Source organism: Telopea speciosissima, chromosome 9 (assembly GCF_018873765.1).
Source record: "Telopea speciosissima isolate NSW1024214 ecotype Mountain lineage chromosome 9, Tspe_v1, whole genome shotgun sequence".
Taxonomy (NCBI): domain Eukaryota; kingdom Viridiplantae; phylum Streptophyta; class Magnoliopsida; order Proteales; family Proteaceae; genus Telopea; species Telopea speciosissima.
The window spans coordinates 21,849,781-21,877,331 of NC_057924.1; the positions used below are offsets into that span (position 1 = coordinate 21,849,781).

The 27,551-nt window shown below is 43.2% G+C and overlaps 1 protein-coding gene and 1 non-coding gene across 3 annotated transcripts in view; one reads left to right on the forward strand and one right to left on the reverse strand.

Moving 5' to 3' along the window:
- Positions 1-7,041: 7,041 nt before the first annotated feature.
- Positions 7,042-27,551, reverse strand: part of LOC122641048 (bifunctional riboflavin kinase/FMN phosphatase-like) — a 33,294-nt gene continuing 12,784 nt past the window's right edge. Inside the window, exons 2-12 of one of the 2 annotated variants that reach the window (XM_043834369.1) lie at positions 20,773-20,800; positions 20,480-20,584; positions 20,162-20,348; positions 19,032-19,162; positions 9,601-9,670; positions 9,394-9,459; positions 8,372-8,526; positions 8,204-8,281; positions 7,676-7,812; positions 7,439-7,531; positions 7,042-7,297 (exon numbers count right to left, since the gene is read on the reverse strand). In XM_043834369.1, coding sequence (XP_043690304.1) covers positions 7,184-7,297; positions 7,439-7,531; positions 7,676-7,812; positions 8,204-8,281; positions 8,372-8,526; positions 9,394-9,459; positions 9,601-9,670; positions 19,032-19,162; positions 20,162-20,348; positions 20,480-20,567 — 1,119 coding nt within the window. In that variant the 5' untranslated portion in view covers positions 20,568-20,584; positions 20,773-20,800 and the 3' untranslated portion in view covers positions 7,042-7,183. Of the gene's footprint in view, positions 7,298-7,438; positions 7,532-7,675; positions 7,813-8,203; positions 8,282-8,371; positions 8,527-9,393; positions 9,460-9,600; positions 9,671-19,031; positions 19,163-20,161; positions 20,349-20,479; positions 20,635-20,772; positions 20,801-27,551 lie in introns of those variants that run through there. The other variant, XM_043834368.1, reaches the window with a different exon arrangement.
- On the forward strand, positions 19,814-19,917 carry LOC122641192. Its single transcript, XR_006329841.1, has one exon. It is a non-coding gene; the product is annotated as a U6 spliceosomal RNA (small nuclear RNA).

Genomic DNA, 27,551 nt, shown 5'->3' on the forward strand with positions numbered 1-27,551 from the left:
AGAAAGAGAGGGAGATATTCAATGTTCATCATCCTTGTGCATTCGGAATTCTCATCAAGCTAGTTATTTTGAGAATAGAACAGAAGCACCTAGATCTTTGTTCTTTATTTTCCGCTGCGATCATCGTCACCATGGATGCGAAACAAGGTTGGTGGTTCTATCCCTGTTTTCTATTATTTATTTGATTGTGTTCTTGAACGTCCTATAGAAATCCTGGCTTTTGGGATTTTGTTTCTATTCGGATCAAATTAATCTAATAGGTGGTATCAGAGCCTCCATAGATCCATTATTGAACCTATATGGATTCAAAATAATAGATCCTGCTAAAGGAATCAAAATTTTTTCGTTTCGAATCAAGTTTTTTAGGGTTTTTTCAATTTTTGGAAAAATCCCTATGCACACGGCATTTTGCCAAATTTTTTCTCCGTCAAAAGTGCAATCTGACTATACAGGGACGTAGAGCTCGGAAAAATAGAAAGAACGGTGGGTGGATTGCCGTCGGACGTGCCCTCATGCCCCACCGGCAGCGGCAGGTGATTTCACTTGCCGATCAATTGTTTAAAAAAAAAAATTTGCTTTTTGAGGTTTGCTATCGTGCGCCCCTTACTGCTTTAAGCTTTTGATAACATGTGCCACCGGGGTCAGGTAGTTCTAGTTTCCGACCCGATGACCTAGACCTGGTTGGACTGGGATTGACCCAGCTTGGTTACACTGGGGGTTGAATCGGATTCATTCGTTTGACCATACAGACCGGTTTGAACCAGTACAGTCAACCGTTTCTGGGCCTAAACTTTGATCGACTTTTATGGGGGCTACGAGACTCCATTTGGGGTCCCATTTTTTGCGTTGGCTCTGTTCTTCTGTGCTCTACATAGTGGTACCCTCTATTTTGCTCAAATATGCATATTTTAAATATTTTTGATATTCCATTAATGCATGCCCTTTTCTAGAATTGTCGATTTGTTCAATGGGGAACCGAACTAATTTTTTTACTTGTTGGAATACCTACCTTGATGAACAGAATTGTTAACTTTTTGTGTTAGTTTTAAGACATTTAACCCATTTTTCATAAACCATAAAATAACACAATTTATTTAATGATGTAAGTAATTTTGGAAAATCCCAAGAGAGGGTTCCATGGATTCGACAGGATGCAGCTGCCAAAGCGATCTTCCTTGTTGGATTTGTGAAACACCGGTCTCATACACTTGTGGGATGTCCTTCAATTTTGGTGTGTTGTCATACATCCAAAGGTGGTGATCATGTATTGGTACTTGAAGGGGTACATATACAGTATGCATGTGAATAGGCCGACCCTAGAATTTTGCATACCCAAAGGTGGTGGATTTTGAAAGTTGAGTTGTATTCCCATGGCAACTGGTATGTAGGGATTTTTGCAATTGCATGTTGGGAATTCAGTCCAAAGGTGTTTTCACAACGATGTGCAAAATCCTCATTAACTTATAAGGTAAAGTTGGATCTGCCTTATATCCAATGGATTGTATAGATTGTGTTTGTCTCCCAATGATATCTGTTACACCCGCACCCCAGATATCCCCTTATACCCGGGGCAGTTTAGACCTTACCCAATGGGTAATGCACTATGGCCATGGTCAACACTGATGACCTTGAACTAAAAATACCATAGTAAGATTCCCCTCGAAGACTTGGAAGTGTGAGCCAAAGCCCCACCATTTTCCTTGAAGTTTGGGCCATGACAATAGCACCGGAGTCACGAACGGACTCACTCTTGATGAATCCGCTCATGCTGTCATCAACCTTTTTGGATTATTTTCCTATAGGACCCACACCCCAGTGTCACAGCCACCCTAATTGAACCTTTGGACCATACGGACCCCTGTCCTCACCATTGTTTGGTTGAGTGAGCCATAAAGTGGGGCCCACAAGGCTTAACTGAGTGAATAATAGGTTTTATACACCCTAGCGTAAACCAAACAGACCTTAGTGGACAATTAAGTCCTATGGACTTAGGGTGCACTCCAAACATGACCTAATGGACCTAATGGGTATGGCTAAAGCCAAATAAACCCTAAGACCTAAACCAAAATCCATTTAAAGACCTAGGGCCACTAAGTGATTGGGGGTACCTAAACCAAACACACCCTAAGGCCCATCTAACCCCTTAAAGAATACCTAAACCCCTCTCATTCATTTATCTCTCCCCCTCCCCCATAAACCGTGGAGGAGAAGAGACAAGAGAAAAGAGAAGGAGGAAGAGGAAGGAAGAAGAAGGAGAAGTGGAAGTAGGAGAGGAATAGGAGGGGAAGCGAAGAAGGTGGAAGCCATGCAAGACGGCTGGCAGCTCTACGCCTCCTCCCAAGCTGGCCGGATCCAAGGGAGAAGAGAAAGAGGAGGAGAAGAGATGGAGAGAGTGGCTGGAAGAAGGAAACTCACCAAGGTAAGCTCCCCATACCTAGCTCTCCCTCATTTCTTTTTTATTTTGATGGTCTCTTGAGCTAGGGCTAACCTATGGTTCCATTTGGGACTCAAGGTGAAGCTCGGCCCTAGTTGGGAGCTCTAATAGATGGTGACCTAGGCCTTTAAGTGCTGCAATTGCAGCCATGGCCAATGAACCCTTGGTTTGAACCTTAAATCCCAAGCCATGGACCAATGTGAGACCCAAACCTTGTAGGATCTTGGATCCTTGAGGTGAACCAAGGACCTAGTGACCCTAGGAGGGCTTAAACACCTCTCCCTTATCCCTGAGAGCTTAGGGCACTCCAAGCTTCAAGCTGGAGCAAAAGCCCTCTGCAATCTCAGAAGAGACTGCAGGCGGACGAACGATCGGATCGATCTATCGTGGAACCGCCCGTCAGTCCACCCAGTATAAACCCTGTGTGTTGGCCTGAGTAGACGAAGGCATGGATTCACTCTGTTTGCCTCCGCCCGAAGCCTGTTGCTCTCGGGTCTGTCTCAGGAAATCAAACGGATGCAGGGGTGTACCCAAGAAGCACATCCGCCCATGGATCCGCTCCCTTTTATGGTTGTCCCAGGTGTCGAATGGATCAACGGCCAGATTCAACTAAGAAGATCCGCTCGTGGGTCCGCTTGCTCTGTTTTCACCTGTTGGCCTGAACGGAGTCAGGGGCGGATTCACCTCTGCTGAGACCGCTCGTGAGTCCGCTCGTGCTGTCTTGGTTGAAATCTAATTTTAACCTTATGGGCCCAGTGTGGGACCCTATACATACTTTAATGATTGTTTTTGTATTCCTAGGCTACCCAACTCAATGGAGAGCGGGAAGCCCAAGTGAGATTCATGTCAACCACACACGGCGACGCCTGTGTTAGGTGAGTGGGTTCTAGGTCACTTTGTTGGGTTTGTATTAATATATTTGATAATCTTAAGCATGCTATTGTATAATTATAAGCATGGTGCGTATTGCATTTTATTCAATTGTGATCTGTTAATGAATATGATAGTATGTTCACCATTGTATCGGGCTACAGTGCCGGGTGTGCTGGTTTCGGAACCCCAATTTATTTAATTATGAAAACTGTTGTATGTCATCCTAAACTGTATGTGCCGTGTCGTGCTGGTACCCGGGTACTAGATGGAATGGGACGTTGATGCCCCCGAAATACCTCTCGAAACGATAGGACCCTGCATATAGTTTATCTGCAGCTAGGATGCTTGTTCCCTTATGCTACGACCCTTGCCAACAGGGGTTTATGTGTTGGATAGTTTGAGCACCTACGATCTGTGGAGGTGGGAGAGGCCAGGGCAGGGGTAGTGATGGCTATCAGGGTTTACCACTGGGTGGTCATGATGGCTTCTACCAGCGCAGGTCCCTTTGTGATAATTGAGGTCTCACTGGGGCGATAGGATAAGTGACCCTCAGTGTTTCCCGAGTTATCACAGTAGCATATACTTGACCGATAGAATTGTGTGCTAGGTGGAAAATGAATCTAACATTAGCATGCATCATTCTGATTGATATTGTTTGTATGGTGTATGTGCATTCTCCTTTGCTCTCCCACTAGCTAGTGTAGCTAACCCCGTTTCGCAACCCCTTTTTAGTTGATTATGCAGGAGGTACTACTTGGATGAGCACCGTTGGATGCGCATCAAGTGGAGCCGGTGGCTGCGACTTGAATGTAGATGTACACCCAAGATTGGTGCCCTTGTGACGATTATTTATTATTTAATTTTCTGTCTTCATTCCACATTTATGTATAAACTGTATGTTTATTATAGGGAGAGTAATGATTGGTTACTTATGATTAGAATTGTAATATGTGTTATCATTAGAGAATCGATGCTCTATAATTTCACATGATTTAATTAAATCTCGCTTCCGCTAACTCTGTATCTGGAACGGTTTATTTTCTTTTATACGTTCCTTTCTGTTATCAATATGTGATGACAGGGTGGACTGTGGCTCGGGACACTGTATCCGCGATCCTGATAGGTATTGGGATGATGTGTAATTGTCCAAGTCATACCCCTATGTGGTAATATTTATTACATCAGGATAAGGGCGTGACAATATCTACGTCTCCTATAAAATTGAAAGCATTGTTTCCAAAAGACCTTTACCTAAAGAACGGTATTTCACATTGTGGCATAAGAGGCTAGGTCATATTTCTAAGACAAGAGTGGAAAGGCTGACATCCTACCTACTCTTGAAAGTGATCTAGAAACTTGTGTAGACTGTTGTAAGGGAAAGATGACCAAAATAAAGAAGAAAACTGCAGTCCATAGTTCTGACCTATTGGAGGTCATTCACACTGACATCAGTGGTCTATATTCAACCACATTGTGTAGAAATTTTTATTTTATCACTTTTACAGACGACTATTCCCGATATAGATACCTGTACTTAATTAAAGAAAAGCCTGAATCTCTTGACAGGTTCAAGATTTTTAGGACTGAAGTTGAGAAACGGTTAGGGAAAGTTATTAAAATTGTTAGATTTGATCGTGGGCGTGAGTATTATGGCAGACATAACGATGCTGGACAGCTTAAGGGCTTGTTTGCCAAATACCTAGAGGACTCGGGAATGGTTAGTCAATTTACCATGCCAGGAAGTTCTGAACAAAATGGGGTCGCCCAAAGACGTAACCACACCCTTATGGACATGGTGAGGAGTATGGTTAGTAGGAAAAATTTACTTAAGTTCTTATGGGGTGAAGCTTTGAAAACTGCTATTTATATCCTTAATCGTGTACCTACTAAAGCCATTCCTCTTACCCCTTTTGAGTTATGGACCGGCCATAAACCCAGTTTAAACAATCTTAGAGTTTGGGGGTGCCCTGCAGAAGTGAAGTTGTATAATCCGACTTTAAACAAGTTAGATCCCAAGACTACTTGTTGCTACTTTGCCAGCTATCTAGATCATTCAAAGGGATATAAATTTTATAATCCCTGCGGAGGCACTAGGATTGTGGAGTCACAGACAGCGAAGTTTTTGGAATTTGATGTAGCCGAAAAGAATGACTGTTCTCAAACTGTTCAAGATAGTCACATGGTTAGTACATCAGTACCTGTTCTTCTACCTATTCAGACGGATGTGAGGCATATTACGCCATTGGTTACACCTGCTGGAGTTCAAGAGCCTGATATTGATACGGTCCCCAATATTCATGTAGCACCTAATGAGATTTCTCTTATTCAGGATGCGGTTGATGTCACATCCCAAACCACCCCCTGGGAGGATTAGGTAGGTGACCCGAATTGTACAATAGCAATCCGCCAAACTCCAAGGATTTAGAAGCTGTTAATCCATTCACAAACACACACATCCACAATAATGAAAGATATACGGTTGCACGCTCGACGGCTGACCCTCCAACGCCGCAACCTCCGCGTTATTTCTATCTGATGGCAAAACAATGTTCGCCGCACCTCCGCTATTCCGAGCTCCATGGGGAGTTCGTCTCGCCCCTTGGCGAGAACTTTCAGGCGGGGGTGAGTTTCTCGCGTCTCCATTGGGTTGTGTTTCACCCTCTTGTGAAGTGGCACTGTGACGGGCCGACCTCATTGTCATTGCCATTATTGTTGCTATTGCTCTTGGTAGAAACGACGGTGTTCGGCTGAAGTCGTTCCCACAGACGACGCCAATTTTGTTGAGTCAGGAAACCTCCATCCTATTTGCTTGTGGATGAGCCTGCAAAAAATCGGGTCAGCAAAGGAGAGCTGGTGTGGCTCTGATTGAGGACTCTCCGATGCCTAAGTTAGGTCTCCGTATTAGCAACAGTTCAACTTAGTAAAAGATCAGTCCTTTGTTCAGGCCACATACCTGGGTATTTATAGGGTAATTCTGGTGACGTGGGGATGGTCCTCGTATGGCAAAAGTCCTGTTTGGATAGGAGACCTCTCAGCGGAGTTATAGTAGGGAAGTAACTCCACGTTTGGTAAGAATCCTTATTTGAGTGTAATACGGTTCCGCTGATTGATAACTACCTGATCTGCTGACTCAGCTTCTCCCGGGAATATAGGGATTCGCTTACGCGGCTCCACAACTTGCGGAGTTTGCGGTTACCGCTTTGACTCATGACTCAGCCGTTACGCCTCAGACGTCTCAACGCTCCACCATTACGACTACAATTGGCGACCTGCGATCGAGCGTATAAGGCTCGACCTTATGCCTGGGCTCATAGGATTTGGCCTTGCGACCGAGTTCACAAGGCTCGAACTGGCATCTGAGGTGGAGGGCTCAAACTCATTGAGACTCACCTTACCCGACCTTCGTGGGTCGTCTCTACCACTTGGATGTTAGTGTTCTTCTATCCAACCCGTCCGACTCGACATGGTTAACGCTTGGTTCTCTCAGACCGGGTTCTTCCATTCAGTTCTAGGTCTGTCACGTGTCACCCTTTGATTGGCTGTTTTTTTTATGGTTTATCAGGAGTGATTGCAAGGTCGATCGTTTGCTTCCAACACCGACCTCAACTCCGTTGCCTTGGTTTACCAATTCATCTGGAATTTTGTTTAAATTTTTTATGGACTCTAACCTCCTTGCCATTTTACATTATTTTTCTGGTATGGATGGCCCTGAGAATACAACGTTGTACGTTTTGTTCACCATGGAGTTGATGTACGTATGACATTTTAATTAATATGTTTGGTTTTTATTATCAAAACAAAAAAATACAGTTCGCCATATCCAATTACCCAGTACAGATTAGCTCCACATAACAACCTTATTTTCATTCACTCAAGCTATTCTGCTAAGAGAGGACTGCCTCTATGATGGGCGAACACTGGAAGATCCAAGGCAGCCATGGCAATGGACTTATCTTCTTCAAGTATTTCTATATCCAGGGAAGTGTTCACCTACATCCATGCAAATACTCTAGTAAGAATGTGCAGAAACCGAGACATAAGCAAGTTTCCAACACCCACCGTTTTGATTTCTTCAGCCTAAAATAATTGAACTTGTTATTCTACGCTAATGTCGAGTAACACCTTACGTACCTCCCCACTCAGTTCCCTTATGTATCCAACAAGCAGAAGCTGCCATGGCTGATCTGTTGTGTACTCTTCTGTTTCATCAATGAGATATGGCAGCTGCAAAAAAGGCATAAAAAGAAAATTTTGAATTCACTCACTGCAAGAAAACCTTGAAAACTGAGCAATTGACAACCCTACTATGTTACTAGAATCAATCATTTTGAAGGTTAAATATAATCAGTCCTTGGATTTGCTACCCACAATTACTTGCTTTGCTGCAACTGAATGGCCGTGCCATCCGATGCTCACCACGGCTTTGAAGATCCCAGATGTGCCAAGTTTAGCCCAACCGAAGTAGACTCCCGAAATTTGATCAGGAAGAGAGGTTGAATCATTGTCTGGTTTTGTTATTAATTTCAAAAGGAAAAAGAAATTAAATAGGCAGTGCAACACAGCAGGAATTTTGAATACAGAAAGCATTATGCATGTGCAGTGTATGAATTCTGTCTACTGCTGGTGAAATTATTATATTCGTACACAATAAAGCAGTTATGGAAGAATTTTTTGGAAAATGGGATTCATGACTGGATCAACCCTGCCAAGATGGGAAAGAAAGACAGAAGAAGAAAATTGAGAAATTAAAGGGAACACCAAGGATCATAATGTTCATACATAGCTTGACTACAAGCTGAGTCAACTTTCAAACATGACCAATAGGCCACTAGGCCTAAATTTTGACTTGACTTGGGAGTTTTTCAAGTGAAAATGCAAGAAGTAGATCCACCTGACCTGAAACTTCACTCAGAAACCCATCAGAAGCTACAGCCTTCACATACATGGGTTCAATTGGCAAAGCATTTTCCACCCCTGCAATCATTAAAACCAAACGGAAACTCCATTTAGTTGGCTAGAGCTCATGGCACACCAAAAATAAAGAGAAAATGAATAGATATGTACAGTCGTCAAATGGTGGAAGACCCCAAATCTCAGGCTGAAACTCCAAAAGCGAATGAAGCACATAAGTTGCTATTGAATAACGATCAGCTTGAGTTTGGAGTGATGGAACAGCTACTACCTTCATTCCAGCAGATTTTGCAGCCATAACACCAGGTCTGGTTAAAATAGTAGGCATTAGCATAAAAGTTAATCATTTATTGTAGGAATAAAGAAATAGTGGTGGGTGCAATGGTAGCTATCAGTAAAAATGAAACACTGTGCAGGGACATTCTAAGTTAAACGTCACAGGAAAAGACATTAGATTAGCTTCAACCAAGTATTGCAATTCCAGGCTTAATATATTCATCAGAGTTGAAAAGAGAAATTCTCAGGTAGAGTATGAAGGTGCTGTGTTGAGACCACCAATACTGGGAATGGATAGTGGTTAGTTGGCAAGAATCTATTTCTCTTATTATGGATGCGAAGAAAGACTAAACCTTCCAATATCATATGAATATAATGTTTATGAGAGATTATGGGTCATCTCTGCCAAAGTCAGAGAAAATATGACAACTAATATGGGAAGCCAGGGTGCTTCAGCAAACGAAAAATAGGTTCAGTTAGTGCTTTCTTTAATGCTAAGCTGGCTGTGTCCAGGGCAGCAACCCATGTAATAGAATCATTTCCCAGAAAGGATTTCATGTCACATGTTTCATTTCCCCTTGTCTTTTGTGCAAACTATTGCCACAAGGTAGTGTAAATTCTGAAGTTCAAACACTAACAGTGGCATGTATTGAAGAACGATTTCAAAATGGAACTTAAATTATATTGTCTTGCATACGTCGGATAAACAGGCAGTAGATTGTACTGTATGCTAGGAGCCTAAGACATTGTCAGATACTTTTCAAAAGGTTCAGAGCAAATGTACTCGCACAACTTCTAGAGTTTCTGATAAGAACATAAAACAATGAAACTATCTAATAGAGCTATCTAGTGCCCCAAGATGTCATTGAAAACAACTATTAATATTCGAGCAGACTTACAAGGAGTCTTCAATCACCAGACACCTCAAAGGATCTACACCCATTCTCTTTGCTGCCTCTAGAAATCTAAACAAGTATCCAAGAAAAGAAAACAATGAGAACATCAATGACAACAGCAATGAAAATAAATAATTTTCTTCCTTTACGATGTAACTGTGTAAATATGTACATGGGCATTATCATCAAAATAATGGGCAAGAGTCTTACAAGTCAGGAGAGGGTTTCCCAGAATTAACGTCATTGCTTCCAAGAATTACAGAAAACAATTCCTTCCATCCTACAGAAATAATTGCAGTAGACTGAATTGACAGAGGGGGGAAAAAAGATGAATGCACACAAGACAACTAGACATCATCCTAAATTTGTAAACAAAGTTATATGAACCAACATATATCACAGGAAATATTGTCCAAATATGTTGCAACAGAAGAGAACTAGACAATTTTGATGAACAGATAAAGCATATAAAAGATCCATTGAATTAGCAAGAGTACATTGGGAACCAGAGATTACCATGCCTTTTGTCCCAAGCACATACACTTACCTTGCTTAATATTAACAAATATATCAATCCACAATACAGAATATGGTTCTTAACCATGGAAAATCTGGCAATTGAAGATCACAATCATGACTGCTAAAAAATTTGTGTCAATGCAGAAGTGAAATACAACAATCAAACAAACCAAATTTCCAAGGAAAAGACAACAAAGAAAGATTCTTTGCAGGTGAACGGAGTTTAACTTCAAAAAATTTCAGTCAATATCATTGAAATATTTCTGTTTTAACAGGACCAAAATATGACAGTATAATCAGTTAAAACTAAAGTCAAATAAAAATCACAGGATTTTGACCGAAGTCAACAAAAATCAAAACACAAAAATAATTTAATTTCAGCCATGAATTTTATTGATATTTGATAACTCGTTTTGGTATATTTGGGGAGCAACACTGGGAATGTCAAGAATACTTGCCTACCAGTAGAAATACAGACCACTTAAAACTGTTTTCCAGCTTGGCTCTAAGCATCCAGGAAGCTCAGGGTGTGAAGGGAGAAGCATTAATGGTCTTGTCATATTTAGTCTTTAATGTTACAAAGGTACCCATCCCCCAAGGGATGATGGATGAAACTGAACATTCATGAATGTCACACTATCACAATGCCATTCACACATTGGAGGAGTTAATTAAGATCATAATCTTCAGTGCTCTTTAAATTTTTGGGCCTTCTGAGCGCTTGCATCTCTCACATAGCCAAAATGTTTATCACTTCACATTCAAAGGCTCAAATCCATTAAGTGTCTACCGAATACGATTAAAGGGTGTACCCAGTGCACGAGGCTCCCGCCACTGCGGGGTCTGGGGAGGGTCATAATGTACGCAGCCTTACCCCTGCTGTCTCAGAGAGGCTGTTTCTAGACTCGAACCCATGACCACTTGGTCACAATGGAGCAACCTTTACTGTTGCACCAAGGCTCACCCTCTATCGAATGCAACTCTACTCCCTATTAATTATTTTTGTCGGGATAAATGGTACATGGAAGCAACCGAAATGTGATGGATGTTTACTTGGAAATCCAGGGATTAAGGCATTGATATATGGGCCAGAATACCGTGGGGGGTATTCTGGACTTTTTTCCCTTTGTTTATTTGTTTGTTTTGTATATGGGTTTAGTCCCACATTGCTCATGTACATACTTTTATGCTTTAATTATTCTTATAAATAAAGTGGGGCTTGGGGTGAAGAGATCATCCAAGCCTTTCCCTAATTTTAAATCTCTCTACATGGTATCAGAGCAGATTTCGAATTAGGAACCAACCCCATCGATATTTTTTCTCCTTCTTCTCTCCTCCATTGTTTTTCCCTTCTTCTCCCTCCTTGTTTCTCCTTGGTTCTCCCTTTTCCCTAAGGGCAGCACTACAAGAGGTGGTCGTATGACCTAGTTGCTGCCCCTCCCAACCTCTTTTTCTGTTTTTTATGATTTGATTATTGTTCGATAGCTGCTGGACTCTACCTGCCGTATTGAAGTCTTCAAGGTTTTTTGAAGATCAGCCCCAACCATTATTGCAGGCTGTTCTTCACTTATTGGAGCTTCTTCAGCACCTTTTCTAGCATCTAGTCAGCATCTCTTCTCACTCATTGAAGACCTCCACTCCCAATCGATCTCCATCTTCAAGGTTTTCTCCAAAACCCTGACAATTGTCGACTTTGGGTGTGGGGCTGCTTGTTGCTGCTGCACTTTGGTTCTACTTCTGCAGGGCTCATTCTACACTGACCAGGAGACACTCGACTGCAATTTTGGGCTTCCACAGTTCAGTTTTGAAGACCTCTTTGAGATCGATACATACTTACAGGGTTTTTCAACACCCTGACATCTATCGATCTTGGGGCTGCTGCTGCCTATTGGACCTGAGTTTCTGCAGTATGGGTGATTCGATCAATTCTTCAGCTACTTTAGATCAGTCACCTAATGATGGTCACAACAAGACAGAGTACCACAACTTCCCACCAAATCCTATTAAACTTGATGGCTCGAATTACCTTCTATGGTCCAGATCTGCCTCCTTTGCTATTGTCTGCCCACAGACCAAGGACCTGCTCAAGAAAAGTGGCTTGCCAATAATGGTGTTCTCATGTCTTATCTGATAGGCTCTATGACTTCAGATTTACAGCATAACTTTCTTCTTCTGGACACTGCCTCCCAAATTTGGGCTGCATGCAAGGAAACATATAGGCAGCTTGGCAATGATGCCCAAGTATATGAACTCCGGAAGAAAGTCCTTCACACCACTCAGGGAGACCTTTCAATTTCAAAATACTATGCTACTCTCCGCAGTCTATGGCAATAGTTGGACCATTTCTCTGACTTCCACCCTACTACAGTGGCTGATATTGCTTCCTATAAGAAGCACGTGGACAAGATCAGACTATATGATTTTTTGGCTGGCTTGAATGTGGAGTATGATCCGATCCGTGTTCAGGAGTTGGGCCATAAGCCTTTTCCCACACTTGAACAATCTTATGCATTGGTGTCTTCTGAGGAGAACCAGAGGGTTGCTATGTTGCACCCTCCTATTACTGACAGATCAGCTCTCAAGGCTGCTGCCCCTGCCCCTAGTGGCACTGCTTCTCTTGGTGATTCTACTACAGGGACTGTTGTTTGTGAGCACTGTCACAAACCCTATCACACCAAAGAGAAGTGCTGGAAACTTCATGGGAAACCAGCTGATTTTGAAGCTAAAAGGGCTGCCAAGACCAAGAATAAGACAAAGACCAAGGCCCATCAGACTGAGACTGCTACTGCAGCCCTTGCTACTGAACCTGGTCTATCCCAAGATGATCTACAGGCACTCCTACGTATGCTAAGGTCTTCCGCTGCTGCTGCCTCTACTATATCAGCTACTGCCAATTCATTTACTCCTTCAGGTTCACACTGTGCCCGGTCAGGTATTCCATTTGGAGGTCATTGTGCCTCTGTAGCTTCCCATCCTATAGATGCTAGAGCTACAGATCATATGACCGGTTCCTCTAGTTTGTTTCATAGATACTCTCCCACTTCTGGGAAAGACAAGGTCAAAGTGGCTAATGGTTCTCTCTCTTCCATACCTGGAAAGGGAATCATCGACTGCACTTCCTCTCTTCCCTTGTCTTCTATTTTGCACATTCCTAATTTTACTACTAACCTGCTTTCCATTAGTAGTATTACTCGTGATCTTAACTGCAAAGTCACTTTTTTTCCTTCTCACTGTATGTTTCAGGATCTAGCGTCTGGGAAGACGATTGGATTGGGTAAAGTGCACGGTGGGCTGTATCTGCTTGATGACGGTCGCTTCTCTCCACCTCCATTACATTCTCCGCCACACCAGAATTCCATGGTCTCTTCTGAACTCTACCAAAGGCACTCTAGGTTAGGTCACCCCCCTTTAGGAATCTTAGCTCATTTATTTCCTAGTCTGGCCCTTCGTACTAAGGATGACTTTTTTTGTGAGGCTTGTGTTCTGGCCAAACAGACACGTTCAAATTATCCAATTTCTAATAAACAGAGTTCTTTTTATTTTAATTTGGTGCATTTTGATGTTTGGGGCCCTAGTCGTAAACCTTCTATTTCTGGCCATTGTTGGTTTGTCTCTTTCATTGATTGTCATTCTAGGCATACATGGGTGTATCTTTTGCACACAAAAAATCAAGTCTTTTCATGTTTTCAGCATTTTCATAAAATGATTCAACCTCAGTTCCAGGCTACTCTCAAAGTATTGAGAAGTGATAATGGAACGGAGTATACAGAATCACAATTTCAAAAATATTTGGCTGACCATGGCATCCTTCATCAAACTAGTTGTGTTGATACCCCTGCCCAGAATGGTGTGGCAGAACGAAAGAATCGCCACTTGTTAGAGATGGCCAGGGCTTTGATGTTTGCGAGGAATGTCCCATCTCAATATTGGGGGGGTGCGGTACTCACTGCGGCCTATCTCATCAATAGGCTGCCTTCTAGGGTTCTTAACTCTCGTAGCCCCTCTGATGTTTTAATGGGAAATTCCTCCTTTATTGTGCCCCCCAAGGTGTTTGGTTGTGTGTGTTATGCTAGGGATACTAGACCTCCTAGCAAACTTGAACCTCGGGGACTTCGTTGTATTTTCTTGGGTTATTCTCAGACCCAGAAATGTTACAAGTGTTACCATCCCCCTTCCCACTGTACCATGGTTAGTATGAATGTTATTTTCCATGAGTCCCTTTCTTACTATTCTTCGCCACCTCTTCAGGGGGAGAGTTCTAGTGAAGATGCGCCTTTTGAGATTCCTCTACCAGAGGTTCCTCAGGCTGCTGTCCAGCCTACTTTACCACCACCCACGGCTGCTGTCCAGCCTACTTTACCACCACCCACGGCTGCTGCCCAGCCTACTTTGGATGTCCAACTTCCTTTGGCTGTTCCTCCCTCACCTGATGGGAATCCTTTACAGGGGAAGACCATAGAAAATAGTGTTGTTAATGTTCCTATCCAGGGGGAGCTGACTCCAGTCCAGAGAACTATTGGTGAATTTCAGAAAAGAATCGATAACTCCAACATCATCACCTATACAAGGGGCAGATCCAACAGAGGGCAGCTGCAACCCACTGTAGCACCAGTACCCATCCAATTGCCGGCTCCAGACCCGGATCCTTCATCTCCTGGTAATCCCTCTCCTTCCGACCTACCTATTGCTCATCGCAAAGGTACTAGGACTTGCACTTTACATCCCATATCTCGCTTTGTTCGTATAGATCTCTTTCTCCTTCTTTCCGTGCTTTTGTATGCTCTCTTTCTTCTATCTCTATTCTTAAAAATTGGCAGGAAGCATATACAGATGGAAAGTGGAAGGCTGCAATGTTGGAAGAAATGAGAGCACTACACAAAAATAACACGTGGGATCTTACGGCTCTTCCTCCAGGGAAAAAACCAGTAGGATGTAAATGGGTCTTCATGGTCAAACAGAAGGCTGATGGTTCAGTGGATCGGTATAAGGCACGTCTGGTTGCAAAGGGGTTCACTCAGACTTATGAAGTTGACTACCAGGAGACCTTTGCACCAGTGGCAAAGCTCAACATTATCAGGGTGTTATTATCTTGTGCTGCAAATCTTAGGTGGGATCTTCAGCAGTTAGATGTAAAGAATGCCTTCCTCCATGGGGAGCTTGAGGAGGAGGTATATATGGACATTCCACCAGGCTTCTCTGATGACAAAACTAGGGGCAGAGTCTGGAAGTTGAAACGTGCTCTCTATGGGTTGAAGCAGTCATCTAAGGCCTGGTTCGGCAGATTTCATAAGGCTATGATTTCAGCAGGTTATAAGCAAAGCAATGCTGATCACACTTTGTTCATCAGACGAGTTGGTGACAGGGTTACTCTTCTCATAGTCTATGTGGATGATATCGTGGTGACCATAGTTGTCACGGCGGTTAGGCAACCCAAGGCGGTGGAGAGGGTCAAAATTCAAGGCGACACCAACTAGGTGAATAAGGCGTCCAAGGCGCCCAGAAACCCTAGGCGTCGCCAAGGCACCGCCTAGGCGATGCCTTGACAACTATGGTGGTGACTGGTAATGATGATGCTGCTATCAGGGATTTAAAGCTTCTCCTTGGCCGTGAGTTTGAGGTCAAAGATCTAGGCTCTCTAAAATATTTTCTAGGGATAGAAGTTGCTCGCTCTTCGAAGGGCATCTTTCTTTCTCAAAGAAAATATGTCCTTGATCTATTGACTGAGACAGGGCTGCTAGGTTGTCATCCTTCAGATACTCCTATGGATGCTACTACAAAACTTAGGGAGAAAGAGGGTGAACCTGTTGACAAGGGTGGTTATCAACGGTTAGTGGGCAAACTAATATACCTTTCCCACACTAGACCTGACATAGCAATTGCTGTAAGTATGGTGAGCCAGTTCATGCATAATCCCTATTCCTCTCATATGGATGCAATCCGTCGTATTTTGAGGTATTCGAAGTCTGCTTCAGGAAAGGGAATTCTCTTATCTCCCAATGGTCACCTCAAGATTGAAGCTTATACTGATGCCGACTGGGCTGGTTCTTCTGACAGAAAATCCATCTCTGGCTATTGTTCCTTTGTGGGTGGGAACCTTGTCACATGGCGTAACAAAAAGCAGAATGTTGTGGCAAGGTCCAGTGCTGAAGCCGAGTTTCGTGCGATGGCCCAAGGCATTTGTGAACTTCTATGGCTTAGAGGATTATTGTAGGATATTGGTGTTGCTGTCCATCTTCCATTAGCATTGCTCATAACCCTGTCCAGCATGATCGCACTAAACACGTGGAGGTTGACAGGCATTTCATCAAGGAAAAGCTTGAAGCTGGCCTCATTTGTATTCCCTTTGTGAAGTCTACCGATCAACTGGCTGATGTGTTCACTAAGGGGTTGAATAGCAAGCTGTTTCATCCTATCCTAGTCAAGTTGGGCATGCATGATATATATGCTCCAACTTGAGGGGGAGTGTTGATATATGGGCCAGAATACCGTGGGGGGTATTCTGGACTTTTTTCCCTTTGTTTATTTGTTTGTTTTATATATGGGTTTAGTCCCATATTGCTCATGTACATACTTTTATGTTTTAATTATTCTTATAAATAAAGTGGGGCTTGGGGTGAAGAGATCATCCAAGCCTTTCCCTAATTTTAAATCTCTCTACATTAAGGCATAGAAGAGTTTATTGAAATTTCTATATATTGGTACTTTTTTTCAAAATCAGAACCCCACCTTGCAAGCCAAAATAATTGACTTCTCTAGTAGTTGAAATCCATATTGTTGGTGGAAAGTCACTCATAGTACTGTTATTTGTAGGGAGAAAAAGGTTCAAGGAACGCTGAACCAATCGGTGGACCAACCCCATGGGCCATAGGTCCAACCAACTTTAAGTTGGGCCATCCCAATTGGGCTGGGAGTTGCTGGGTCTCTCAAACCCAGATTGTGGGGGGTATAATTGTCATTTGTATGACAAATTTTTGTTCTACAAGTAGGGGCCAAGTGTCACTTTAGTGGACCCCACTTGTGTAGTTACTTAGTATCCTACTTTCCTAAGTCTTTGAGTTAGCAAGTCAGTTTCTAATTCTGCAGATTTAGTCAATAACTTAGTTTCTATTTCTGTCTTTTCTTGGGAAGCAAGTCTTTGTTCCTATTTATTTGTTAGGCTGTTCTCAGCCACCCCCACGATTTAGTTGATGAATGACATTTTGCTCGAGTGCAATGAATATTCTCATGTCCAATTAGTTGTGGCTTGAAGGGCTGAAGGAGCCTGGCTGAGAGAGCCTAATCCATCTATCCCCCCCCCCCCCACCTTCTAATTCCCTCCTTCCCCATTCTCTTTGTCTCCAATCGAAATTCCCTGGTGCTGCTGCTGTTGCTAGACTACTTCAAGAACTGGAGTTCCCTTCTGAAGACTGCAACTACACCAACAATCAAGGCTGTTGCTGCTACTGTTTTCCCCATTCGGGTGCAGACTGCTGTTGTTCTTGGACCTGGAATCCTGCTGCAACTCTTGGGTGTAATAACTCCTTATCCCTCCATCAAACCCTGCTGGGTTTTTGCACATCATTCCACCCCACTTGACCTCACTTCCACCCCATTCCACTGGCTGGATCTGGCTAAACCCTTAACCTTCTATTTTGGGATCAACCTATGGATCTCTAACTGATTGAGCTGGGATTTTCTGCAGAGCTTCTTCCCTATACAAGCCCCACTCAACCTGAGTTTGGCTCTCTTCTATTGGTTGGATTAGCTTCTACAGATAAGTTTCTTTAACTTTCTAATTTGGTTTCCTGCTGATAACCTGTAACCTAGCCATCCTATTTCTTCCCTGTTTGCAGGGTTTGCTACACTTGACCCTATTATTAGCTCTATTGAGTGGCTGTATCTGGTTGTTAGTCTTGGCTTTATTTCTGAATTTCAGCCTATACCCTACCCTGCTATTGAGGGTTGTCCTAAGATTTACTGCTGAGTTTCATGGGTTATTAGGGGCTAAATCTAACCTAGATTAGCTCTACATTACAACGCCTTCTTTTCGCCTCAAACATTTGACTCAAACAATCTCATAACTATTTTTGAGCCAGCAAGCATCATATCATGATAGAGTTAGTCAATATACTATTTCCATTAATGATGATGGTGCTATACAAATTATATCAATGGACAAGGAGTCTTATATTTTTGAGTTATTTATAAACACAATATTAAGCAGTATTTTGCATTTTGAGTTACTTATAAACATAATATTAAGCGGTCTGTAAAAAAAAAATTGATTATGTCTGTTCTTTTTAGTGATGATGAGATACAGATACAAGCTACACAGATGGCTAAAGAATGTCAGCGTTATAACAATAGCTTTCATATGCATGATTTATCTATGATAGTTCAATCTAAGATGAAAATGTCCCTTGTTAGATGCTTGAATAAGATATTACTTCTAGAGTCCAAGATGTTCTTTGACCACAGCATGCACAAAAAAGCCTGTATTGGTTCTCATGTATTCAGCTTTTCCTTAAACACATTTTATGGTGTAATGAAATGAAGTCAACAGAAGTTTTCAACAGAAAATTTCTGTTCAGTTTCTTTGTCTTGAATGTTCAGATCATTGTTCTCCTACTGCAGTTATAACCTCAAGTCATGTTCACATTAATCGTCTATTACAGATGGTATAAAAGGAGCAGTCTACTGGTTGCAATATTGTAGGCAGTCTACATCACTGCTGGAAAGGATGGTTCTAAGAGTTTCCAAGGGATTGTTGATTGTTTGATGTAGACTACATGCCAATGATATACTCAGAATGATTTTGAAATAAAAGAAAAAGGACAGGTTTGGGGGAAAAAAGGAAAGAATTCCACAACTGATTTCTTGTCCATAAAGCATGGACCCTTTCCAATTTCCCTTACAACAAAGCTAGACCCAATAGTTTGAGCTAAATAAGCAACTTACGATTAAGTAGAAAAAAAATAAAATTTGTTTACTTTTTAAGGTTTTGATGAAGAACATGATGACAATAATTAACATAAATGCAAGAAAAAAAAAAAACAACAACAAAATCAATGTAGGAATAATAAGTTGAAAGTTCTTTGCGTGTTGGACAATAAGTTCATTTCATAAAGCGAAGATGAAAAAACCTTCATGGCGATAGAGTTTTTCATCAATGTGTTTCCTTATGGAATTTGAAGCAAGAGCAAATGGAACTCCATGTTTATGTAGATGCATGAGAAGGCGATTAACACCTGGAAGAGCTTTGGCTTGTGGCCACCTAAGAAACACCATTAATCAAAGGAAAACCATATAAAAATCCTGTGATAATATCAACTACAGCAAGCAAACATGGCAAATGCTTAAAAGCTCTTACCAATAAAATCCCAAAAGAATAAATTTTCTTTTAAAAAAAAATTGATAAGAAGAGTACTCCTTGAAGCTGGGTTTTAATTTTTTATTATGAAACATTTTACGATTCATGTAGCAAGGGTAGGCTATGCAGCAAAAGATCCTGCTTTGATGTAGTGAACCTCGAGTAAGAGAAGGCTTTGAGTTTTCATTGTTAAGTGTACCCCTCTAAGAGAAGCCTGTCTATAAGGCATTGGAACCTACCAACAGGGTATAGCTAGAAGGCTCATTTGGTACCAATTGATAGGCTGTTAAACTCAAGTGCTATAGTGTTCTTGATAAGGATATTCCCAGATAAAAGGTAGGCAGTCAGGATCAATCTCTTATAATACTTGTGGAACAGCTTCCCAGTACAGAGAAAAAAATTTCTCCTTTAGTAGTTCCATTACTTCCTCTCCAACTAACGCCTTAAGGTAGTCATAAAAGTTTGATCACATGAGATTCTATAATCAAAAGCTGCTAATATATTCTATTGGGAAAGCAGAAAATTTCTCAAATTAGGTCATTTCCTTTTCTTTTTTTCTTCTATTTGGAGACAACTGACAAAATTGGTATTATACAGAGAAGATTAGCATGGCCCCTACTAACAGGATTAGGTCATTTCAATCATTGCTTAAAAATATAAAGAGATCATATATTTCTTACAAAGCAGAATTAGAAAAACAATAAGGTGGGAGCTGTGAAGGTTCTGTCCATCACATTACTATACCCGAAAAAAGGAGGGAAGATGAAGATTGCAAGTGCCCATTACTGTTTAATGTACTTTTGTGTAATTCTAGAAATAACAATTAGCAAGGAGAGATAGTAGAAGAGATTATATATATAAAAAAATAAAAAAAAGAGCATAAGCGTGCAGATAAGGGCTTGCCTCTCCTTATACATAGGCATGATCTCCTTGGAAAATTGATCAGGTGTCAAGGGAAGGTCATAGTCCTTAACAATGGAAGCTGCTGACTCTTTGTGCATCTGACCCAACCTTTTATCTTCCTTCTCTCTATCCAGGATCTTGCCATATTTTGCCAAAAAATCCTTCACAACGTATTTTGTTGTTTTTTCTACGAAGAATCACCATGGAATCAATACAAAAAATAAATTAATTACTGAGAATATGGACGAAAAAAGAAATCAAAGCAAGTAAATGAACATAGCGAAAGAGATAAATAAACAAAAGGGACAAGAAGAGTACCTGTGTCTAAAAGGGTCCCATCCAAATCAAGGATAACAGCCAAAATCTGAGTTTCAGAATTGCAGGATTGAGAGTCACAGCAATTCATGGCTAACCCAGATCACAGGAGGTGAGAGAGGGAGAAAGAAGTTAATGGGTAGTGAAGGAATGGAATGGCAATTTAATACAAACTCACAATGAGGAATTGATTCTAATGGAAGTAAAGAAAGAGACGTGAAACGGTGTCGCATTTGGTACCATTTGGTTCTGCACTTTGTAATTTTTGCAAATGGGCAAGAGTTCTCTGTCGTGTTGGGGGCTTTAGAGAGAGAGAAAGAGAGAATTGTGATTGAGCGTGATTTCCAGGAGGAGTTGTTTTCCCGCTCCCTGCGAAGGGAAGAAAACGTAGTAATACATGGGAGATTCGGACTGGAAAATGCAAAAACGGAGAAAAAACGCTAACCGGTGCTATGCCTACAAGTACCTGTGTCCAGACACAGCCCAACGCAAAAAGACCGATGCACCCTTGGATCTTTCTGCCTTTTCAGGTGGGTGCGCCCATCTTTTACCCCAGGGCCATTTCCGGCACAGGTACATGCCGCAGCCAGAGACCGTTTAGCTTCTTCCGAACAAAAAACTCAAACCTTTTTAGTACTTTTACAAAAAGACCGACTCACCCTTGAACCTTTCTACCTTTTCAAGGGTGCACCGGATTTTCATCCCGGAGCTGTGTCTGGGCGTAGGTACATGTCACACCCAGCGACCGATTAGCATCAACAACAAAAAACGGAACCTTTTTAGTAATCTAATGTGGTTCAAGATGTGCCATGTGATTTCATGTGAGTGCCGGGTTTTAGACCATCTGCCTTACATATTCTATTCCCCAATTCTGTTAGGAATTGAAAGCATTTGTTCCTCTTGGAATGTCTCGGTTTCCTTTTACTTTTCATCAGGGAGGTGGGTTTCTTGGTCTGCATCAATGGGTGATTGGATTGCTATTAACTGTGATGGTTCTTTTTACTAATGCAGAATGGATGCATTGCTAAGAAGAGTTCGGTTCAATTCAGCCGAACTCTTTGGTTGGATTCCATCTCATCGGTTCAGGGGCGTACGAGATGGTTCTCGTGTATGAACTCGAGTTGCACTCTGCTAAAAATAACTCAAGTCATGTGATTTTTGCTATTATAACTATTGTTTCCCATGTTTAGTCATCATGCTTGAGATCCAATCCATCGTGCTCCTTTGGAGCAAGCCTGGAATGAGGGATTCAAAGTCTCCTCCTTGGTCTATTATTTGCTTAATTCGCCATATTTGATCGATTCTTTCAACTTTTGATGATGCCTTATTTAAGTTTGTGTACAGAGAAGCTAATCTCTAGTGGAACTTTGTATATGGATTTTGCCTCTATTCTTCAGTAGATCCAATTGGCTGTATTGCATGATCACAAGGGCTGTAAGTGTGTGAGGTCTAGTTCAGCCAGTGTTGTCTTGTGGGGGATTTTTCAATCCCCCTTTTTTGGGACCCAGATCTTCTATTGCCGAATGCCCTGTCTTGTCGCCTTACCTTTGCCTGATAACTAAAGAGTCCAATCACATAGTCACATCACTAGTAAAGAAAGAGATTTCTCTAATTATAGTTGAAGGAAAACTTAAACTTTGTTTAACCAAAAAAAAAAATTGCAGCTGAAGGAAACTTAATCTTTTTTATTGCCTTTGATTTGAAAAGAATAAAATGCAATTGTGTGGGCCCACACACATACAAGAACTAGAAAGTCTGCAAAGTGAATAATCCTATTTTGATACTAAAATGGAAAGGTCATCACAGAAATTTTCCATGCTTAGTCACTACTCACCAGTAAATTATTTTAGTTGGAGCTAGAAGTTAACGGGATAGACTACATGTGTTCCATCCACTAGCCCAATTGACCAACCAACAATCTATGGGTGTTACTTTTTAGATCTTCATCATCATCATCTTTATACATGCCCATTACCATTCAATGGAGCCCACCCCCAAGATCCTAAAAAGAATATGCTATGGATTTATTCGATGGGAGCATAATTCACAGATTATATCATAAGCAGCATATGATGCTTTAAAGAATGACAACAATTCTTTTGGTATATTAGTATTGAGCAAGAGATCGTTGTTGTTTGGTCATGTGACCCTTCCACCAATATGGTGGCCAATAAGAGCGCGTTGTCACGGCCCTAGATCTTACTAAGCAACCGCGCCGGCACTTAGCACTCACTCTAGCACTAAGTCAGCCTTTCACCAACTCTAGCAAGGGACTTGGGAAGAGAACTTAGAGAACACTAGAGAGACTTTGAAAGAATGCACTTGAATTGCTTGAAAGCTTTTAGTACAAGACTTGATAGCTTGCTTGCTTGATTGCCTTGGCCAAATGAGGTCACCTCTATTTATAGGCAACCAAGCCTATAATGAATGGCTATGATATTTACATGTGTCCTCCATCCAACGGTGGAGAACCTTCTAGAATAGAGTCTAGAATAATCCTAGATATTTACAAGAATGCTCTAGAAGCTTGCTAGATCTTTCCTAATTTCTAGAGGTTCTTCAATACATCTAGAATGAGTCTAGCCTCTTCCAGTATGGAGAGTTCTAGACCTTGGTTCTTCCTTGGCCCAAGGTCCATGTTAATGGGCCTTACAAGTCTTAGCCTTGGGCCATAATTAGGCGGGCTGTGACATTCTCCCCCACCTAAGTTGGCGACGCCCTCGCCGCGTCCTCCTCGTGGAACCTTCGTAGTTGCTCCCGAAACCGCCATAGAGAGTCCGCATGTTCCCAACTTGCTTCGCTCTCCGGTAGCTCTTTCCACTTGACTAAGTACTCCCTACTAGGAGGTACTCCTCGCTCCGCATAACTCGGTCTGCGATCATATACTCACCTCCTTATCGTAGGAAGTTGTGACACTCATTGGTGTCCTCGTTGACGTTCCACGACTTGGGTCTTCCATGTCTCCATGATAAGGCTTTAGCATGCTTGCATGAAAGACTGGATGGATCTTGAGCTTAGGAGGTAGGCTCACCTCATAAGACACCTTGCCTACCTTCTTTGTGATTTCAAATGGGCCCTCGTACCGACGAACCAGCCCCTTGTGTACCTTCCGTAGGGACTTGAATTGTTGAGGTAGAAGCTTCACAAGTACCATGTCCCCAACTTCAAACCTTGCTGGCGCTGTCCTTGTCGCCCACTTCTTCATCTTCTTAGTGGCTTTGTCTAAGTATGACTTAGCCACATCCACCTTCTCTTGCCACTCCTTGGCAAATTTGAACGCCGATGGGCTCTTCCCTATGTAGCCCGTCATCACCGTATGTGGCATTAAGGGTTTTGCCCTGTGGCAATCTCAAATGGACTTTGATTGGTTGCCTCGCTCCTTTGGAGATTGTAGGAGAATTGGGCTACATCAAGCAACTTAGCCCAATCTCGTTGGTTAGCACTCACGAAATGCCTCAAGTAAAGCTCCAACAAACTGTTGATGCGCTCCGTCGTCCATCGGTTTGTGGATGGAAGCTTGTAGAGAAGTGTAGTGCCGACCCCATCAACTTGAATAGCTCCGTCCAAAACCTCCCTGTGAAGCGAGGGTCCCGATCGGCCGATGATCGACCGTGGCACACCCCAATACTTGACGACGTGCTTCAAGAATAGTCTTGCTGCCTCTTCCGCCGTGCGCTCTCTTGGTGCCGCCACAAACGTGCCATACTTAGAAAATCTATCCACAACCACCATGATTGACCCACACCCTCCGACTTGGGTAGGGCACTCGATGAACTCCATGGAGACACTCTCCCATGCTCTCTCGGGTATTGGGAGTGGCTCCAACAATCCCCTAGGTGGTTGTTGCTCCACCTTATCTTGTTGGCACACAAGACAAGTCTTCACATAGGCCTCTTATGTCATCACGCATCTGAGGCCAATAGTACGCCGCTTCCAACAATGCTCGTGTGCGCCGTTGCCCTGGGTGACCAACCCATTTGGTGTCGTGGCATTCCAAAGCACCAAATTTCTCCTCAAGTTGTTCCATTTAGGAACATATAGTCTTCTCTTCTTGGCGTAGAGCAAACCATCTTGCTCCCAAAACCTCCGTGTCTTGCCTTCTTTGGCAAGTGCAAGTAAGCTTTTAGCCACCGGGTCATGTTGTAGACCTTCCTTGATCAAGCCCATGAGCTCTCCTTCCAGTTGGCTAAGGGAAGCTAACTCCGCCTTTCTACTTAGCGCATCAGCCACCTCGTTGGCCTTGCCCGGCTTGTACTCGAAGACGAAGTCGAATTCCGCCAAGAAGTCTTGCCATCTAGCCTGCTTGGGACTTAGTTTCTTCTGGGTCTGAAAGTAGCTAGTGGCAACATTGTCCGTCTTCACCACGAACCTCGACCCCAACAAGTAGTGTCGCCATGTTCTTAGGCAATGCACCACCGCGGTCATTTCCTTCTCATGGACGGTATATCGCCGCTCCGTGTCATTGAGCTTGCGGCTCTCATATGCAATGGGGTGTCTTTCTTGCATCAGTACCCCTCCAATTGCAAAGTCGGATGCATCCGTATGCACCTCGAATGGCTTGCCATAGTCTGGCAAGGCAAGCACGGGTTTCTCCATGATGGCCTTCTTCAGACCATCAAAGGCATCCGGGCATGATTCTGACCATTCCCATGCCTTGTTCTTCTTTAGAAGATCGGTGAGTGGAGCTGCCCTCTTTGAATACCCTTGAATGAACCGCCTATAGTAGTTCACCAGGCCAAGAAAAGACCTTAGCTCGGTAACCTTTGTAGGTGCCTCCCACTCCTGTATAGCCCGCACCTTACTCTCGTCCATCCTTAGTGTTCCACCCCCAATCTTATGCCCTAGGAACATCACCTCCTCTTGGGCAAAAGAACATTTCTCCTTCTTAACATATAACTGATTGTCTTTCAGCACCTTGAAGACAACCCTTAGATGTTGCACATGTTCCTCTAGGGTGTTACTATAGACCACGATGTCGTCTAAGTACACCACCACGAACTTGTCGAGGTAGGGATGGAAGACCTTGTTCATCAATGTGCAAAATGTGGCTGGTGCATTGGTGAGGCCAAAGGGCATAACCAAGAACTCATATGAGCCGTACCGTGTCACACATGTGGTCTTGGCTTCATCTCCCTCAGCGATGCGGACTTGATAGTAGCCCGACCGTAAGTCTAGCTTCGTAAAGTACCTTGCCCCACCAAGTCTATCAAATAGATCAGCTATCAAAGGAATGGGGTATTTGTTCTTGATGGTTACCTTGTTTAGCGCCCGATAGTCGATGCATAGTCAAAGTAACCCATCATGCTTCCGTTGAAAGAGAACTGGGGCGCCATATGGAGCTTTGGACGGGCGGACGAACCCAAAGATCAAGTAAGTCCTTCAGCTGCTTCCTTAGTTCCTCTAACTCTGGCGGCGACATTCGATAAGGTACAATGGCTGGTGGCTTGGCACCGGGCTCCAACTCGATCGCATGATCCACCTCCCTCCTAGGTGGAAGTCTCTTTGGCAGCTCTGGTGGCATGACATCCTTGAACTCCTCAAGGACCTTCTCCACCTGGCTTGGGCAACACCTCCGTAGGACTATTCTCCCTGCTCCTCAAGCAATGCCGCAAGGTAGGTGTCTTCCCCCTTCTTGACCCCTTTCTCCAACTGCATGGCCGAGAGTAGCTTGGGGCCTTCTTTGGTCCCTTGCACCGTTGGGACCATGCATGGTGCACCTTCTTCCATGATGCACACGGTGCTGATGAATGGCATGGGTATAGCCTTAACCCTTCTTAAGAACTCCATACCCAACACCACTTGAAAATCATCCATAGGCACCACCGACAAGTTCACGGTGCCTTTCCACGTCCCGATGCTCATCTCGACCCCTCGAGCGACACCTTCAATGGGACGAGCTTGGGAGTTAACCGCCTTGAGCCATCCTCCCTCCTTGGACACCTTTAGTCCAAGCTTCTTTGCCTCCTCCATTGAGGCAAAGTTGTGTGTGGCGCCCGTGTCGACCATAGCTCGCGAGGGCTTCCCGTTGATGTGCACCTTCACATACATAAGCCCCTTCTGAGAGGTAGTGGCCTTGACCTCCGTCGCCTTGGCCTTGATAGCACCCAGTTGTTGTAGAGACCCCATGTGTGCTTCCTCTTTACCCTTCTCCAATAGGGCATTGAGAGCTTTCCTCTTGGGGCAATCCCTAGCCCAGTGTGGCCCGTCACACAAGAAGCACTTGTCCCTTGGAGTGAACTTATCCTTCTTGTCAAACTTGGCCTTACCCTCCTTGCTTGTGGTAGCCTTATTACTTCCTTCCTTGGGAGGGTATTTCTTGGGACCTTTCTCTCCCCCACCATTTCCTCCATTGCTCTTCTTGGCCTTAGCAGATCTTCTCTCCGAACTCCACCAATGACTCGTCATTGCTATGGCCGAAGCAAGATCTTGCACGCCTCGGCGTTGTAGTTCTTGCGCGCCCAACCTTGGAGACCATCCATGAAGTTGAAGAGAAGTTCTTCATCGGTCATACTAGGGACCTCAAGCATAAGTGTTGAGAATTCCTTGACATAATCCCTAATAGACCCAAGTGTGTTTCAGCCTTTTAAGGCTCTTTCTAGCCAAGTAAGCAGATTTTCCAGGTAGAATCGCTTCTTTAATTCCTTCTTGAACTCATCCCAGGAGTCTATTGTGCACGTACCTCTTTCTATGTCGGCATGTCTCCTTCGCCACCATAGAGTTGCTGTGTCGGTGAGATAAAGTGTTGCGGTCCGCACCTTAGTCGGCTCGTCCTCGAGTGCCATCGCCTCGAAGTACCTCTCCATGTGCCACACAAAGTTGTCGACTTCCCGCACATCTCTCTTCCCATCGAATGGCTTGGGCTTTGGTACCTCCACCCTAGGTACCTCACGCGAGGTAGTGGCTCCCACCCGCTGCCCTCCTACACATTGCCCAATCCGCTTGTACCTCATCGATGCGAGCGTCCATCTTGGCCAATGCTTCCCATACTTGAGCCTTGAAGTGCAAACTCTTCCTGTTGGGCGTGCATTATGGTGTTGAGAGTGGTTTGTAGGGACTCCTTGAGCTCCCCCATTTG